Here is a 17,814-nt window from a genome sequence, read left to right as displayed (position 1 = left end):
CCTCAGTTATACAAAGAGACGGATAAATAGTAATTTTAAGAAATTTTGCATCAGTCACGTACTACATAAATTCACTTTGTCAGTTAAAAATGCAAAGTAATAATTTTATAAGTGTCACAGAACTCAATTTAGACTGAGATAATAAATGTACAAATATAAAATTTTTTTTTAACTATTTATTATATGTACATTTATTTTCACTTGTATTTACTGTCAAGACTACTTGACAAGGCATTCAGCAAGAATAAATGCAGATTCTGGGCAATAAATCTGAAAGATATACTGAACTGATATACTGTATAAATTTCACATCAAAGTTAAAAACGTATGTGGTTGATTGTTTTAAAAAAACAATTTCCTTATTTAGTACATATTAAATACCTGTTGGAATTCACTGAAAGATTCTGCAGTGTAGTCTGTAGGATCATTGACATCATCCTCAAGGTATTCTTGTGACAGATTTTGCTTATTGATCTGTTACAAAACATTTCAAATTACAACATATCCTTAACAGTAGATCACTGCATTGGATAAAGTATTTGATCTAATAGTTATATGGTACATCCGTCCACCTAGATAGATGGATCACAAAAATATCATAGTGTGATGAATAGCAACTGATTTATACTGGTCAACTTCCCAACAAGAATTACACCAACATTCAAGTCATGTATCGATCACATTTTTATTAGGTATAAATATATAGAAATTTTTGAAAGTGCATCCTTTGGTATAGACACATCTAACCACTTGGTGCTGGGCTTCGTAATGATTAAGAATTTGAGATACAAAACAAGTTACAACTTCCTATAAAAACTAAAATTAACCACCACAAAGGTGTTAGGATCTGTAGTTTACGACAAATCCGACACAATTAGTGATGCCAATGAATGCTATAATAGGTTCCATGAAACTCCTATTGACATTTTTAAAAGTAGTGTAATTTCCGTTTCTGTAGATTGAAGAGCTAGATCTACCTAGAATAAATACACCTTGGATGACAAACACTATCCTGAAAAAATTGGCAAAAGAAAGACACTTTATGAAATAATAAAGAAAAGACCATATACTACAATTTTTTTAACACATTTTTCTAAATTTTGAGCTGATTTAAAAGATACAATTGATTTAACTAAAAACAATTTTTACGCTGCTAAACTCAAAAGTTGTCAGGGGGACCCATCTCAACAATGGAAAATGTCAATAACTTAACAGGCGTTAGAGCAGATAAGAGAGTAAACAAGCTCGTGCTTAATGATGGTACTATTGTTGTGGAGCCGAGTGTTGTAGCCGAAGAGGCAAACAAGCATTTTGTTAACGTCCAATCTCACATAGATAATGTTAATACTTCCCAATACATAGGGCAATTAAATGCTCAACGTGTTAGAGAGTCTTTCTATGTAACTCCTACAATGCCATTAGAAGTCCATAACATAATTAATAACCTAAAGAATTAAAAATCTGTGGGGTATGATAATTTCACTGTATAAAATACACATCGTTCCAATTCTCTCTTTTCTCAACAATTTAAGCTTTAAAACAGGATGTGTTCCCGATAAATTAAAACTAAGCACAGTTGTACCAATATGAGTTGTACCTTTTTGAGGAACATGATCTAAGGTAATCTAAGATTATGTCCGATTATTTAAGCAAGCTGAAAGAGCAGGAAAACATCATTTCAAAACTCAAAAGTACTGCCAAACCCACAGAGCATGTACTAAATACTCCAAAATATGCTCAAACCCAAACAATAAATACTTGTACATTGACCACTGACCCTACCTTGTTGTTAGATATAGGACTGATAAAAAAGAGGCAGGACTACTTGGAAAACTCAATCAATGAACTCAAAAATAAAAGAATTGACAGCCCTCCTCTAACAATTTTAAAGCCAAATAGCACAAATAATACAAAAGACAAACTGCTGGTAACAAGACAGGAATCAAAAAGTGCATTATTAAATCAAAAGAGATCACATAAACCAAACCGGACTAAACCTAATCACAAAAACTACAAACTCCTCATACACCAAACCTATTCAGTGTTTCATTACAAGTTCAAAAACAAAAAAACACTCTACTACCTGAAATGAGCAATGAAGCCAAAACTATCCCAGAACAACCACAGAATCCAAGCACTAACTCCCAAGCACCAACTCTATTAAATGAAACTACCCCACAACAAAATAGAAAAGAGACAAACAATCTTCTGAAAGAAGTGAATTTCTCTCTCACACAAAAAACAATAAAGGACAAATGCTCAGCTGGAAACAGCGACTATGAAAGCGAAACACCACATACGAGATCAGTAGCTAAAACACACCTAAGAAGTACAGCTATTAACTCTAACACTGGTCGCACATCACACCTACACCACTCAGACTCTACCACTATCAATAACCTTAAAATAATTGCACTTGACCCAGAAGAAACTCTATTAGTAACAACTCAACTAAGCACAGACTGCGACTGGAATAAATCATGTGGAATTGCACTATCTGACAAAGATACTAAAAAATACTCAATTAAACTAGAAACATAAACAATCACACATATATCAGACAGAATCTCATTCAATAACTTATCTTACAATAACTTTATCACAATCACAAGCTCAGATGAAAAACCCTACATCATAGTTTGCTACTCCTCACTGCAAAAAAAAAAAAAATTGGACAAAGAAGATCTTCAAATTATTAGAACTGTTAAATGACTACATTAAGTTTCCCCTACAATTGTCAATAGACCTTCAAGAAGTGTTAGAAGAGCTAAAAACCAGTTATGCTGGCATTAAAGATCTGCTTCATGTACTCTTCCAATTTTCCTGCAATGCATACCTGCACCGAATCCGCCTCTATACACAAGACAAAAAACTTAAGAAGTCAGTGGACTTAATAATAGATGATTGCCTTTTCAAGACCCAGAAAAAAATATCCCGAATATCTACAGACAACACAACAAACATCTATTACACATGGAGGAAAGCAGGCATCACATACTCCTGTCTCGATACATATCAACCTCAGCGACTTAACTGCTTGACAAAAAGTGATTATATGAGAGCAGCACTAAATGAGCAAAAAGAACTATGGTGCGTCAAAGAAGGCAAATTACTTCAAATCTTCTCGTCTCTCTATAGAGAATACAACCTGCGCAATATCAAGCAAATAGCAGTAGAATAAAGGAAATGCTTCAAAGCTCCAAAGAAAAATACGAACTGATTGATTTAAAGACAGGAGACTTTATTGTGTCTCAAAACTCTACTAAACAGTACCAGCATGGCTATGATGGAGCTCATTTTAAAGAGCTAAAAACAGACACATACTCAGAATACGCCACTGTACAAGGAACAAGCCTGATAAACACCATTGTGCTAGTATCTAAGGACACACAAATAATGAATGACCTCCACCTGTACAACAGAACAAAAGACATTAAATTAGAGAAATTAAAAGAGCTAAACTTAAAATTAATACACAGTGTCCCAGGGTGTGGGAAGACAACAACTATACTAAAACCTACAAAGAGGGAGACCTGGTGCTGTTTCCTACCAGGGAGGGTGCAGAAGACTTTCGGGCACGCTTCAAAGAACAGCACCGAGAATGCAACAATTCCACTCTTGACAACTTCCGGACTATCCACTCATTCGTACTGAACTCAACAAATCACATGAAGAATGGAGGGACATAGAGCCGACTTATAATAGATGAGGCCCTCATGATCCATGCAGGAGAAACACTTTTTTCCACACTACAAGCCCGAGTCACAGAGATACTACTTTTTGGAGATGTGAACCAGATCTCTTACACTAATAGAACTGAATATTTTGAAGTTAAGCACTACAACATTATGCAAGTTGCAGAAATAACTCAAGTCCTAAACCACTCCTACAGATGCACAAAGACCACAGCAGCTATTCTAAACAACTTTTATGACAAAGGAATGACAACATCCAGCCTAGTAATGAATGAAATGACAAAGTTTCACCTAAAAAGCATGGACAATCTTCAGATTGACAAAAAGTACAAAATCTTGGTATTCAAACAATCATAAAAATTGGAATTAATTACACTGGGCTATAATGTCACTACGATCCATGAATTCCAAGGGAAGTAAGTAAAAGACATAGCAATTGTTAGATTGTCGAGAAAGGACGAACAAATCTACAACTCTATGCCACACTGTCTTGTGGCCATATCGAGACATACAAACTCTCTATCTTACATTTTACCTTTTGGAAAAGACACTTTGAGCACATGGATAAACAAGGCCTCAACACTCCACAGAAGAAATTCTGAAAATCTTCAAAGACAAACCCCTTACAATTAAACACTCCGATGACATCTCAAGATCAAACACTATAAATAAAAATAATAAAACTAGTAAAAAACCATCCGTAACTAAAACAGCTACAAACACAGCTGAGTTTTAAACAAACCTTATCGAAAAAGAAATAAAAAGACAGTCAAAAATACCACAACAAGATTTAAGAAAAGAAACAAATAACTCATTAAACCTATCCACTACAGACCTCTCAGAGAATCTAAATGAAAATACTTACATTCTAGAACGCTTACAAGCAAATATTTTTTTAGAACTGTGCCAACAAAAAGAAGTTAAGTGAAAAAGGACCTTCACCACGAGAATTATTCTAAACAGCAAATTTTGGCAGAGGTAAATACTCTCAAACAACCCAGCCAGACAAGAGCCCCTACAAAATAATCTGCAACTCTCCGTACTTCATCAAAACATGGAAGAAATGAGTAATAAAATTGATAGACTTAATCACCTTGTAGAAGAAACAAAACCAGATATTATCATTCTAAGTGAGCATGGACAAAGCACAACTAGAAAATACCAGACCCAGCAACTACCATCTAAAATCATATTTCTGCCGTGAAAGTCATAAAAGGGAGGTGTTGCCATTTTTGTCAAAGAAGAACTTGAATCTTCTACTAAAGAGGTCCCCCTAGACAGCAATAAAGAACTAACACTTGAAATGGGCATGATTAAAACATAGTCTCAAAGAAAAAACAGTTGTACATTCTAGGAGTATACAGAACGCCTGCAGGACAATTAGAGGAGGCTCTGAACCGTTATTTATTGATCTACATGCATCATTTAGTTCTGTTTAATTAAACACAGTAAAGATGAAATATAAACTTACACTCAATTCCAAGTTCTGAGATGGAGTTTCTTCACTTGTTTCAGACTTTTCTGGAGATTCCATGACCTGTAACATAATCCAATTTTATATTCACTAATAATTTTAATAACTACATGAATAAAAACATGTATTTCATTACTATGATTCTGTTCAAGATGTTGTATATAAAAAGCAATCTTAAAGGGGAAAACACCCTTATTCAATGGTTTACATGCTTTATTTAGTTCTGGTGTTTGCAACATAGTAATGATGAAATATAAACTTGCTGATTAGGTGTTGTTTACAAAAAGCACTTGCCAGGGGGAAATAACCCTTATTAGGGGAGAGCCGGGCATAATGGATGTATAACGGCCAGGCGTATTTTTGTGTGTGTACAGTGCTGCCACCATGCGGAAACTGTTCATGAAGGTGCCTGGTAGCCCCACTAGTTGTGTTGAGTCGTCATAAGAACACGCCGCTATGACATCGAGAGTTATTGTAATTTTTGTGTTTTCCATACCTTCTGATATAAGGTAGGACATCAATTTATGTAATAATTACAAAATTACGTATTATATTTTATTTTTCAGTCCTATATATTTCAAAAGAGTCATTAGTTAGCTATTAATGTCTGTATTAAGAAGTGGTTTATCATTGTTTGTTAGTAACCTAGAAGAGTGTTTTGTTAATGGCGTCTGGGCGGGCACAACGGCCAATAGGTGGCCATTACGCCCGCCGCTTTGGCCGTTATGCCCGTCTGCAATATTCCTCTTTAACTTCCTTTTTCCTGTTACTTGAATAATGTTTTAAATGATATAATTATTCTAAATGATTACAGAAAAATTGTAAAACTTCAGATTTCCATAGTAAAGCCAATACAACAGTTTTATTACAATTTAGATGTTATAAAACCAATATTTGTATGTATTATAATAAATTATAATATATAAAAAATTATAATTATAATAAATGTTTAATTATTTATGTTTATTTTTTTTATTTGAAATACTTCAGTTGTTTTGTTTTGTTTCAGGAGCGATGGTTTACAACTACAAGCGCAAGTGAGATCAGCAGTCATGGGATCCTGGAAACATGCAAAAGGCAATAGATGCAGTGAAGGGAGGCATGGCATTTTTAACAGCTGCGACCACATACAAAGTACCAAGGAACACCTTGAAGAGAAAAGTGCTGGAGACGAACAAGAGAGCTACAGGACACAAAGAAGTATTTGGAGGTTTTAATTCCGTATTTACTAAGGAACAAGAACTATAAATATACAATAATCTACTCTTGCTGGAGACTAGATTTTTCGGTATGACTGTTCAGGATCTTCAAGTGCAGCATTTGAACTTGCTGAGAAGAACAAACTTTCTCACACTTTTAACAAAGAGTCCAGGATGGCTGGAAAAGGTTGGATCGCCGGTTTCCGCAAATGCCATCCACAGTTAACTCTAAGGGAACCTGAGCAAACTTCTGCACCTAGAGCAAGTGGGTTTAATAAGATTTCCGTTAAGAAATGTTTTGATATATTAGTTGAGGAAAGGTCCAAACATAATTACACAGCCCATTGAATTTTCAATGTGGATGAGACAGGACTAACTACAGTCCAGTCCAAAAGCTCTAAAGTTTTAGCATTAAGAGGCAGGCGGCAGGTTGGATCTTTGACCTCAGCTGAGAGAGGGGTTTTGTGTTCTTTGGTAATGTGCACGTCAGCTGGGGGCTCATACATTCCCCCCTACATCATATTTCCCCGCCTACGGGTGAAGGCCGAACTGGATGGAGCTCCACCTGGAACTGCATTCACCTGCCATCCCTCTGGGTGGATGCAGACAGAACTTTTTGTACAGTGGTATAATCATTTTCTGGTACATGCCAAACCTACGAAAGATGACCCAGTGTTATTAATACTTGATGGGCATTCCACTCACACAAAAAACATTGAGTTCATTTAACTGGCCAGAGCTAATCATACGTCTGTAGTGTGTCTACCACCTCACTGCACACACAAGTTGCAGCCCCTAGACGTGTCATTTATGGGGCCCCTGAACACTTTTTATGTTCAGGCAATCGAGAGATTCTTAAGAAACAACCCTGGACGTACAGTAACTCAATACCAAGTGAGTCATCTTTTTGGGGAAGCATACATGAAGGCTGCTGTTCCACTTAATGCTGTAAATGGATTTAGGAAATGTGGCATTGAGCCCATCAACGAAAACATTTTCACAGAAGACAAATTTGCTGTAGCAGAAGTAAGGGACCTACCACTTCCAGACGGACTTGCCAACAACAGGAGGTCTAAATTCTACAGATCCACTACCCTCTACTAGCAACGCAGTTCCTTCTCTGCAAGCTGTATCACCAAGCAGTTACAACACCAATCTTGATGAAAATTATGATCCAAACCTAGGACAATTTGCTGTAAGCCCTAAAGATATTATCCCTCTTCCTTGTGTATCTGAAGAAAGTCGTAGGAGAACTGGACGTAAAAGAGGCTGTACAGCTTTGCTGTCAGGAAGCCCTTACAAAGATAATTTGATATCCGAGGAAGCTGCGAAAAATGAAAAAGTTAAAGAAAAACTTCAGAAACAAAAAAAGGGTGAAGAAAGAAAAATAGACCTAAAGAGGACATCTAAGAAACCCAGGATCAATACCACCAAAAGAAGTCTTTTTCAAGATTCAGATAATGATGTCAAATGTTTTTATTGTATGGAACAATTCTCAGCTTGATCCTTTAATGAGCGTTTTATAAAGTGCCAAGGGTGCAATATGTGGGCACATGAACTGTGTGCTGGCGTAGATTAGAAGAACCTTAGGTTTTTATGTAGAAATTGTAATTAAACTTATTACAAAATTACTTTTTATTGTGTACATATTCTACAAAATTAATGTTTTTGAAACAAAGTATGAAATATGTATATTTTCTATTCAAAGTTTTTCAATACATATTTTTAAGTGGCTTTCAAACAATATAATTAGGTTACAAATCTTTATAATAAATGTTTTATTATAAAACAGCTGTTTTTACAATGTATTTACCACATTTTAGATATATGGCCATTATGCCCTATCCCCTGCGGGCGTAATGGTCCATATAGTTACTTATTGGAAAATCAATTACTAAGGGATATCCATTTTCCTAACGGCAACTAGACATTTAATACAGGTCTTATGATAGATAATCTATATTTGATATGATTTTTAAATTTCCAGCTCGACTAAAAAGTAGTTTAAAAAATCAAAATGTCTTAGCCTGGCCATTATGCCCGCCTCTCCCCTATGTGGTTCACATGCATCATTAAGTTCTGGTTAATTAAACACAGTAAATATGAAATATAAACTTACACTCAGTTCCCAGTTCTGAGATGGAATTTCTTCACTTGTAATAAAAATCACTAATAATTTTAATAACTACATGAAAGGAAACATATATTTAATCACTATGTTTGTGTTCAAGATGTTGTTTATAAAAAGCAATCACAAAGGGGAAAACACCCTTCAAATTCAAATTCAAATTCAAAATTTCTTTATTCAGACATGTAACAGATTACAAGAATAGCGTCACAATAAATCTCAATATAAATTTATCATTTATATATTAAAACATAAAAATCAGTTTGACACTCACTGAAAAAGTAAGATTTGGCCATGTAGCCTTCTACAGAGTAAGTTAAAGCATTTTTACATCAAGGCAGTTATTACTTAAGGTAATTATTAGGTAATTTAAGGGGATTTTATACATTTCTAAACATACCCAATAATACTTAAAAGTTATTTACATATTGAAACAAAAAAAAGTCTTCAAAAGAATACAAGGATAACGTTAATAAATAATCTTTAAGTAGTTTTTTGAATTTTTCATAATTTTGCTCATTCTGAATATTGAGAGGAAGGTTAAACAAAGATTTTGTGCCGATGAAACTAGTTTTCTTTTCATAAAACTTCAGCCTATGTTGTTCCACATATCTGCTACGTCTTAAATTGTAATCATGATGATTTAAAATAATTATTGGGTTGTTGTATTTTTTTACGTATAAAACAGTTTCATAAATGTATAGATCATATACAGTCAAAATTCAAAGTTGAGAAAAGTATGGTTTCACTGTATCTCTTTGTTTTAGGTTAAAAATTATTCTTAAAGATTTTTTTTTGTTGTAATAAGATTCTGTCCAGATTTCTTTTAGTTGTGGCTCCGTATATGCCTATATTGTAAGACATATGGGAATTTACCATAGCAAAGTAGATGGCTTTCAATGTCTCAATGCTACACACCCTTGACATTTGGCGTAAAGCAAATAGACCGGAGGACTTTTTTTTACCACATAATCAACATGTTTCTCCCAACCTAAATTCCGATCTAATATTATTCCAAGAAACTTTGTATTGTCTACTTGATTCAATTTTTAATTTTCTAAATATATGTTAGGCTCGAATTGTAATCTTGATTGTTTGGTACTGAACAATAGAAAATTTGATTTATTTGGGTTTAGCAAGAGATTTTTGGAACTCAGGAAATCTTTAACAGTCAAAAGGTTTAAAAAAGATAAAAGCTCAATGTCTTCCTGTTTATTACCTGAAACCGTAATACTTGCATCGTCAGCATAAAGGCATATTGAGCCTCCACCTGGAACCGTCCCAGGGAGCCCCTTTAAATAACAGAGAAATAAAAGAGGGCTCAGGATAGAACCTTGAGGAACGCCATGTTTTGCTATTTTAAATTTTGAAAAATAGGTTCTAATGTAATTATATTGACTTCCAGCATAGTTTAAAATGTGTTGAATTTGAGTACACTGCTGTCTATTCTTCAAATATGACCTAAACCAATTGTATTCCTTGCCTTTTATATTCAAATCACTAAGGACATTAAGCAACCCATCATGTGACACACTGTTGAATGCTTTGGTAAGATCAAGAAAAATTCCAATAACTTTTTCACTTCTGTCAATTGAGTCTATAATTGATTCAATAAATTTAACACTTGCTGTAGCTGTGGATCTGCCTGGTCGAAAACCATGTTGCTCGTTATCAAGTAACTGATTTAGTTCCAAATATTTCATAAGCTGATTATACGCTACTTTTTCAAAAACTTTTGAAAATACGGGTAACAATGATATAGGTCTGAAACTTGATGGGTCATTTGTGTTTCCTTTTTTATGAAGAGGTATTATTACTTTAGCAATTTTTAATTGACATGGGAAAAAACCAGAAATTAATGATGAATTAATAATGTGCGTGAGTGGCCTGGAGTTGAGCGGGAACAGTTGTTTTGGTAATTCTAAGCAATATATGGGTCAACCTCGATTTTTCTCATATTACAATATAATGTTCCAATAGTCAATTAGAAAAGGAAATGACTAGAATTTCTTGCCGGAAAGCAGTTATAGGGAGCAGGCAACTCATATTACAATATAATGTTCCAATAGTCAATTAGAATAGGAAATGACTAGAATTTCTTGCTGGAAAGCAGTTATAGGGAGCAGGCAACCGCGAGAATTACCTATTAGTGATCAGGGGCACTGACGTGATCTGGGCTTCAAATTGGAACTACTCGAGTTTATTTTCTTTCTAAAAGAGCAAGCAGCGCGAAGCGCTGCGCAGCGGGCAAGCATCGTGCGTGATCTTCGTATATACTGAATTGATTCAGGCCAAAGGAATGACACAGATTCCTTTACCAGATTTTTACGGAGATTTTGTATTGGGCGGATTATATTGGTTTACTTTGCTTTCCAGCATGTAATTATGTGTTTAAAATTGTTTTACATACATTACCTACATTATATTGTAATATGTAATAACAATTTATCAGAAATGTTTAATAAAAAAAAGGATCACGCACGATGCCTGCCCGCTGCGCAGCGCTTCGCGCTGCTTGCTCTTTTAGAAAAAAAAATTAACTCGAATAGTTCCAAATTTGAAGCCCAGATCACGTCAGTGCCCCTGATCACTAATAGGTAACTCTAAGCAATATATGACCGTCTGGCGGTTGCCTGCTCCCTATAACTACTTTCCGGCAAGAAATTCTAGTCATTTCCTTTTCTAATTGACTATTGGAACATTATATTGTAATATAAGAAAAATCGAGGTTGACCCATATATTGCTTAGAATTACCGTTGTTTTACCAAAGCCATTGGAATATCATCAATACCAGTCGAAAATTTATTTTTAAAAGCCATAACAATTTTTTTTACTGCATCTTCATTAACAGATTCAAAAGTGAATCTTCTTGAATTTTGTGTTTTAAAGGACAACTCACTAACAACTTTAGGTTGGATGTTCGGAATTACTAAATTATCTACAGCATTTACAAAAAAATCATTAAAAACATTGCTGACAAGGTTTGGCTCTGATACAGTTTTGCCCTTTACAACAATATGTATATTTTCATTTGTTTTAGTAGTGTTGTCAACTTCAGATTTTATAATTTGCCATGTAGATTTTGATTTATTTGTAGAATTCATTATTTTATTATCCAAAAATTGTTTTTTTTTCATAATTAATTTGCAATTTAACTTCCCTTTTTAACTGTTTAATTTTATGTTTTAAAATCTCGGTTTTCAGGAATCTATATTCTTTTTCAAGTTTCATAATTTCATCATTTTTAATTTTAACATCATTTGAAATCCATTTAACATTGTTATTTTTTTCTATTGTTAGTAGTTTGGGAAAGCTAGTTTCAAAGGCATAAGCAAATTTACAATAAATAACATTGTATTTAGTTTCAACAGTAGCTTCATAAACATCTAACCAATTTTCGTGTGCCAGAAGTTTAAAAAATAAATCTGTGTTAGCCTTCGTAAATTTCCTACAGTATTTTTTAGTTTTATAACCAAACTCATTTTCCAAACCATAAATTTCCAACAACTTTCCATCATGGTCTGATAAGTGTGTTATTATACTCGATATTTTTAACTTTTTACATTTAATGTTAGTGATAAAGTTATCTATTGCAGTTTCAGATTCTGATGTAACTCGGGTAGGAAAATCTACTTTATACTCGAGATCATAGGAACGTAAAATATTAACAAAGGCATTATAAGTTTTATCCTTATTCAAAACATTTATGTTTAAGTCACCTGCAATAAGGATATTTTTGTATTTTTTGCACAATAAATCACAAAGGAAATCAAATTTATAAAAAAAGATTCAATTAAGCATTGTTGGGGGGATCTGTATATACATACAAGTCATCATTGTCACTTGACCTACAAGACAAGGTGAATTGTAAATGCTGGATTTTATTTTCATTAGACATAATTTGTTGACTGCACTAGTAGTTTACAATTGAAGTTTTAATACTAAGCATCTCCCTACAATCATCAACTGATTCTGTACAGACTTTGAGGCCCAGGTCATCAGCAAACATGTAGGTGCTTACACTGTTGTCATTAAGATTAGAGGGCAGGTCATTTACATAAATAATAAATAAAGTAGGCCCCAAAATTGAACCTTGGGGAACACCTAACTGAACAAGACGTGTATCAGACAAAGAGCCATTGAAATAAACATATTGGAACCTATTTGTAAGGTAAGAAACAAAGAAATTTACAACAGTATCTATAAACTTACAGTCAGGTCTAGTTTCTGAGATGGAGTTTCTTCACTTGTGTCAGACTTTTCTAGAGATTCCGTTACCTGTAACATAATCCAATTTTATAATTACTAATAATTTTAATAACTACATGAATAAAAACATATATTTCAATACTATGATTGTGTTCAAGATGTTCTTTATTAAAAGCAATCTCTAAGGGGAAACCCCTTATACAATGGCAATTTCATGCTACAGTTGGTTCTGGTATTTACAACATAGTAATGATGAAATATAAAATTGGTGATTAAGTGTTGTTTACAAAAAGCACTTGCAAGGGGGAAATAACCCTAACTAACTGGTTTACAAACATCATTTAGTTCTGGCTAATTAAACACAGTAAAGATGAAATATAGACTTACAATCAGGTCCTTTTTTGCATTGTCAATGAGAATAGCCCCACAAAGCAACTCCATAGGTCTAAAAACTATTTATATATGCATAATATACACACAGCATGTGATCAATAGAAATTACTCCATTTAGAGCCCTAATCAAAAAGATGCCCCTTGTAGTCTGAGCAGCCACATAATCAATGTGAGTATGTCACTTTAGGTTTGACTGCAAATAGACAACTAAACAAATTTACAAAAAGAGGTTTACAATGTTCTCTACTATGTACATTGCCAATTATCTTAATTGCCTTCTTCTGAAGTACAAAAAGCTTATTTGCTAAAATGAGAATGGCCCCACAAAGCAACTCCATAGATCTAAAAACTATGTGTTTTTAGACCTATTTTTAGACCTATTTTGATGAAATGACCTATTCTATAGAAATAGACCTATTCTATGATGAAATATAAACTTACAACAATCTGGTACCAGTTCTGAGATGGAGTTTCTTCACTTTTTTCAGACTTTTCTGGAGATTCCATTATCTGTAAAGTAATCCAAGTTTATAGCAAATCAAATCAAAGCATTTATTGTCAGGATACAAAGAATGTATATAACAATGTCAATAATGATACATTAAACTAGCTTGTGAGATTTTGCACTACAAGAAAAAACTCTTCGACACTGTAAATAGCAGATTTTAACAACCAATATTTTATGGTATTTTTGAAATTAGTCCTGCTCATGATCTTTACTTGCATGGGTAGAGCATTGAAAAGCTTGATACCCTTGTATTGAAAGCTGCATTGAGTACTAGTAAAGTTACATCTAGGAGTTTTTAAGCTATCTTTATTGTGTGTAAAATGATTATGTACATCTCTTTGGTTGCTAAGTCTAAATAAATTATCTTTAACATACAACAATACATTTAAAACATAGATGGACGGCAGGGTAAAAATATTAAAATTTACAAAAAGAGGTTTACAATGTTCTCTACTATGTACATTGCCAATTATCTTAATTGCCTTCTTCTGAAGTACAAACAGCTTTTTTGCTAAAATGAGAATGGCCCCACAAAGCAACTCCATTGGTCTAAAAACTATTTATATCTGCATAATATACACACAGCATGTGATCAATAGAAATTACTCCATTTAGAGCCCTAATCAAAAAGATGCTCCTTGTAGTCTGAGCAGCCACATAATCAATGTGAGTTTGTCACTTTAGGTTTGACTGCAAATAGACACCTAAAACCTTAAGACTCAAGTCATCATTTTCACTTGACCTACAAGACAAGGTGAATTGTAAATCCTGGATTTTATTTTCATTTAGACATAATTTGTTGGCTGCACTAGTATTTTACAATTGAAGTTTTAATACTAAGCATCTCCCTACAATCATCAACTGATTCTGTACAGACTTTGAGGCCCAGGTCATCAGCAAACATGTAGGTGCTTACACTGTTGTCATTAAGATTAGAGGGCAGGTCATTTACATAAATAATAAATAAAGTAGGCCCAAAAATTGAACCTTGGGGAAAACCTAACTGAACAAGACGTGTATCAGACAAAGAGCCATTGAAATAAACATATTGGAACCTATTTGTAAGGTAAGAAACAAAGAAATTTACAACAGTATCTATAAACTTACAGTCAGGTCTAGTTTCTGAGATGGAGTTTCTTCACTTGTGTCAGACTTTTCTAGAGATTCCGTTACCTGTAACATAATCCAATTTTATAATTACTAATAATTTTAATAACTACATGAATAAAAACATATATTTCATAACTATGATTGTGTTCAAGATGTTCTTTATTAACCCATTCGTGACTGAATAAATTACTATAATTTTTGGACTACAGAACTGGATATTTTCCATGATTTCGTGTAAGAACAGGTGCACTTTGCATAACACTTTCTGTATAACATGCTATGAATATTATAAATTAACCTTAGTTATTCCTTGTTATTGTATGAACACAAAATGTTAGTTTTTTTTTTAAATATACATGTATTTACACTATTTAAAAATGTTTATTATACTTCATTAGAAGTTGGTTTGGGTGTGAAACACTTCAAAACATGTTTCTAGATGAAGTGAAACATGACACTTTTTACATTTGATACACTGTTTCACTTCTTTTTCCCTGTGAGGCACAAACTTTACATTTTCTTGAGGGCCTGGCTTTGGTGGTTGGAGATATCTTTTCAATAAAATGCCCCCAAAACTTTCCTTGAAGGGGCAGTGGTGTTTCTCCACAAACGGGAGGCCAACCAAAGGGTTACCTGAGCAACAAAGGTATCGTCACAGAAGTGATTGAACACATCTGATTCAGTGCAGTTTTCTCTTAACTGCCTCCAAATGATAGTATTTATTCCATGATTGCCGGAAAACGCATTGTACAACAGTATTTGATCCAACACACCACGCAAAATCATAAGGCCTAGCCAGTGGGTTATCGTCACTTTCATTATTACTGCTGTCATCGTTGTACCATCAGACATCTCATTATTTTCATGTATCATGTCATCTTGTATCACTGTCACTTTTCCTCATCACCACTTTCATCTAAAACGTTAGCAACGTAAGCCGTAAAAATCATCCGAATTTACGAACACATCATTCCGGTCGCGAGACGCCATCTTGACTGTTTACAAACGAAAGAAAGCTGTTTTGCCAAGATGATTTGAGGCAATATCAGATGATTTTCAGAAACGAAGAAGAAGAAAAACATAGACTAGAATATTGAGAACAAAATATGCAGCAAATGTGAATGCCTCTGCGATCTATCGGCAATATATTCAACTACGTCGATGTCGTGTCTAGCGGACGGGCGCGGCCCGTCTTTAGTCGTTGGGCCGCGCGCGTAGTGAAGGACGGAAACTGCCCGTCCAACGTCTTGAATGGGTTAAAAAGCAATCTCTAAGGGGAAAACCCCTTATTCAATGGTTTACATGCTACAGTTGGTTCTAGTATTTACAAAACTATTTAAACTATCTAAAAACTATTTATATATGCATAATATACACACATCATGTGATCTATAGAAATTACTCTATTTAGAGCCCTAATCAAAAAGATGCCCCTTGTAGTCTGAGCAGCCACATAATCAATGTGAGTTCACCAAGTAACTGCGCAACAAACAACCCGGCGCCCTGCTGTCCGTGTGCACCCTCCCTGGTCTCGTACAATCAACTTCATTGAACCAATATATAGTAAAATAATTAATATATATAATTATAGTTAATTACAATGACATAACATATGTAAGTTGAGACGCCTCGTATTTTGACCGAGCCCGACCGGCAGAGCGAATTAATTGAGGTTAGAAGCACCATGAGCGCCTGGAAACAATGGGAGCGGGAGAGAGTTAAAATTTACAAAAAGAGGTTTACAATGTTCTCTACTATGTACATTGCCAATTATCTTATTTGCCTTCTTCTGAAGTACAAACAGCTTTTTTGCATTGTCAATGAGAATAGCCCCACAAAGCAACTCCATAGGTCTAAAAACTATTTATATATGCATAATATACACACAGCATGTGATCAATAGAAATTACTCCATTTAGAGCCCTAATCAAAAAGATGCCCCTTGTAGTCTGAGCAGCCACATAATCAATGTGAGTATGTCACTTTAGGTTTGACTGCAAATAGACAACTAAACAAATTTACAAAAAGAGGTTTACAATGTTCTCTACTATGTACATTGCCAATTATCTTAATTGCCTTCTTCTGAAGTACAAACAGCTTATTTGCTAAAATGAGAATGGCCCCACAAAGCAACTCCATAGATCTAAAAACTATGTGTTTTTAGACCTATTTTTAGACCTATTTTGATGAAATGACCTATTCTATAGAAATAGACCTATTCTATGATGAAATATAAACTTACAACAATCTGGTACCAGTTCTGAGATGGAGTTTCTTCACTTTTTTTCAGACTTTTCTGGAGATTCCATTATCTGTAACGTAATCCAAGTTTATATCAAATCAAATCAAAGCATTTATTGTCAGGATACAAAGAATGTATATAACAATGTCAATAATGATACATTAAACTAGCTTGTGAGATTTTGCACTACAAGAAAAAACTCTTCGACACTGTAAATAGCAGATTTTAACAACCAATATTTTATGGTATTTTTGAAATTAGTCCTGCTCATGATCTTTACTTGCATGGGTAGAGCATTGAAAAGCTTGATACCCTGGTATTGAAAGCTGCATTGAGTACTAGTAAAGTTACATCTAGGAGTTTTTAAGCTATCTTTATTGTGTGTAAAATGATTATGTACATCTCTTTGGTTGCTAAGTCTAAATAAATTATCTTTAACATACAACAATACATTTAAAACATAGATGGACGGCAGGGTAAAAATATTAAAATTTACAAAAAGAGGTTTACAATGTTCTCTACTATGTACATTGCCAATTATCTTAATTGCCTTCTTCTGAAGTACAAACAGCTTTTTTGCTAAAATGAGAATGGCCCCACAAAGCAACTCCATAGGTCTAAAAACTATTTATATATGCATAATATACACACAGCATGTGATCTATAGAAATTACTCTATTTAGAGCCCTAATCAAAAAGATGCCCCTTGTAGTCTGAGCAGCCACATAATCAATGTGAGTTTGTCACTTTAGGTTTGACTGCAAATAGACACCTAAAAACTTAAGACTCAAGTCATCATTTTCACTTGACCTACAAGACAAGGTGAATTGTAAATCCTGGATTTTATTTTCATTT

General features: G+C 33.9%; 1 protein-coding gene across 1 annotated transcript in view; it reads right to left on the bottom strand.

Moving 5' to 3' along the window:
* Positions 1-17,814, bottom strand: part of LOC124369843 — a 337,436-nt gene that overhangs the window by 24,809 nt on the left and 294,813 nt on the right. Inside the window, exons 12-16 of the mRNA XM_046827974.1 lie at positions 14,715-14,780; positions 13,541-13,609; positions 12,710-12,775; positions 5,167-5,232; positions 382-474 (exon numbers count right to left, since the gene is read on the bottom strand). Coding sequence (XP_046683930.1) covers positions 382-474; positions 5,167-5,232; positions 12,710-12,775; positions 13,541-13,609; positions 14,715-14,780 — 360 coding nt within the window. The remainder of the gene's footprint in view (positions 1-381; positions 475-5,166; positions 5,233-12,709; positions 12,776-13,540; positions 13,610-14,714; positions 14,781-17,814) is intronic.

This window comes from Homalodisca vitripennis, chromosome X (genome assembly GCF_021130785.1).
Source record: "Homalodisca vitripennis isolate AUS2020 chromosome X, UT_GWSS_2.1, whole genome shotgun sequence".
In the NCBI taxonomy this organism is placed as follows: domain Eukaryota; kingdom Metazoa; phylum Arthropoda; class Insecta; order Hemiptera; family Cicadellidae; genus Homalodisca; species Homalodisca vitripennis.
The sequence above is the reverse complement of the archived record's forward strand: the minus strand, read 5'-3'. Positions and strand labels throughout refer to the sequence as shown.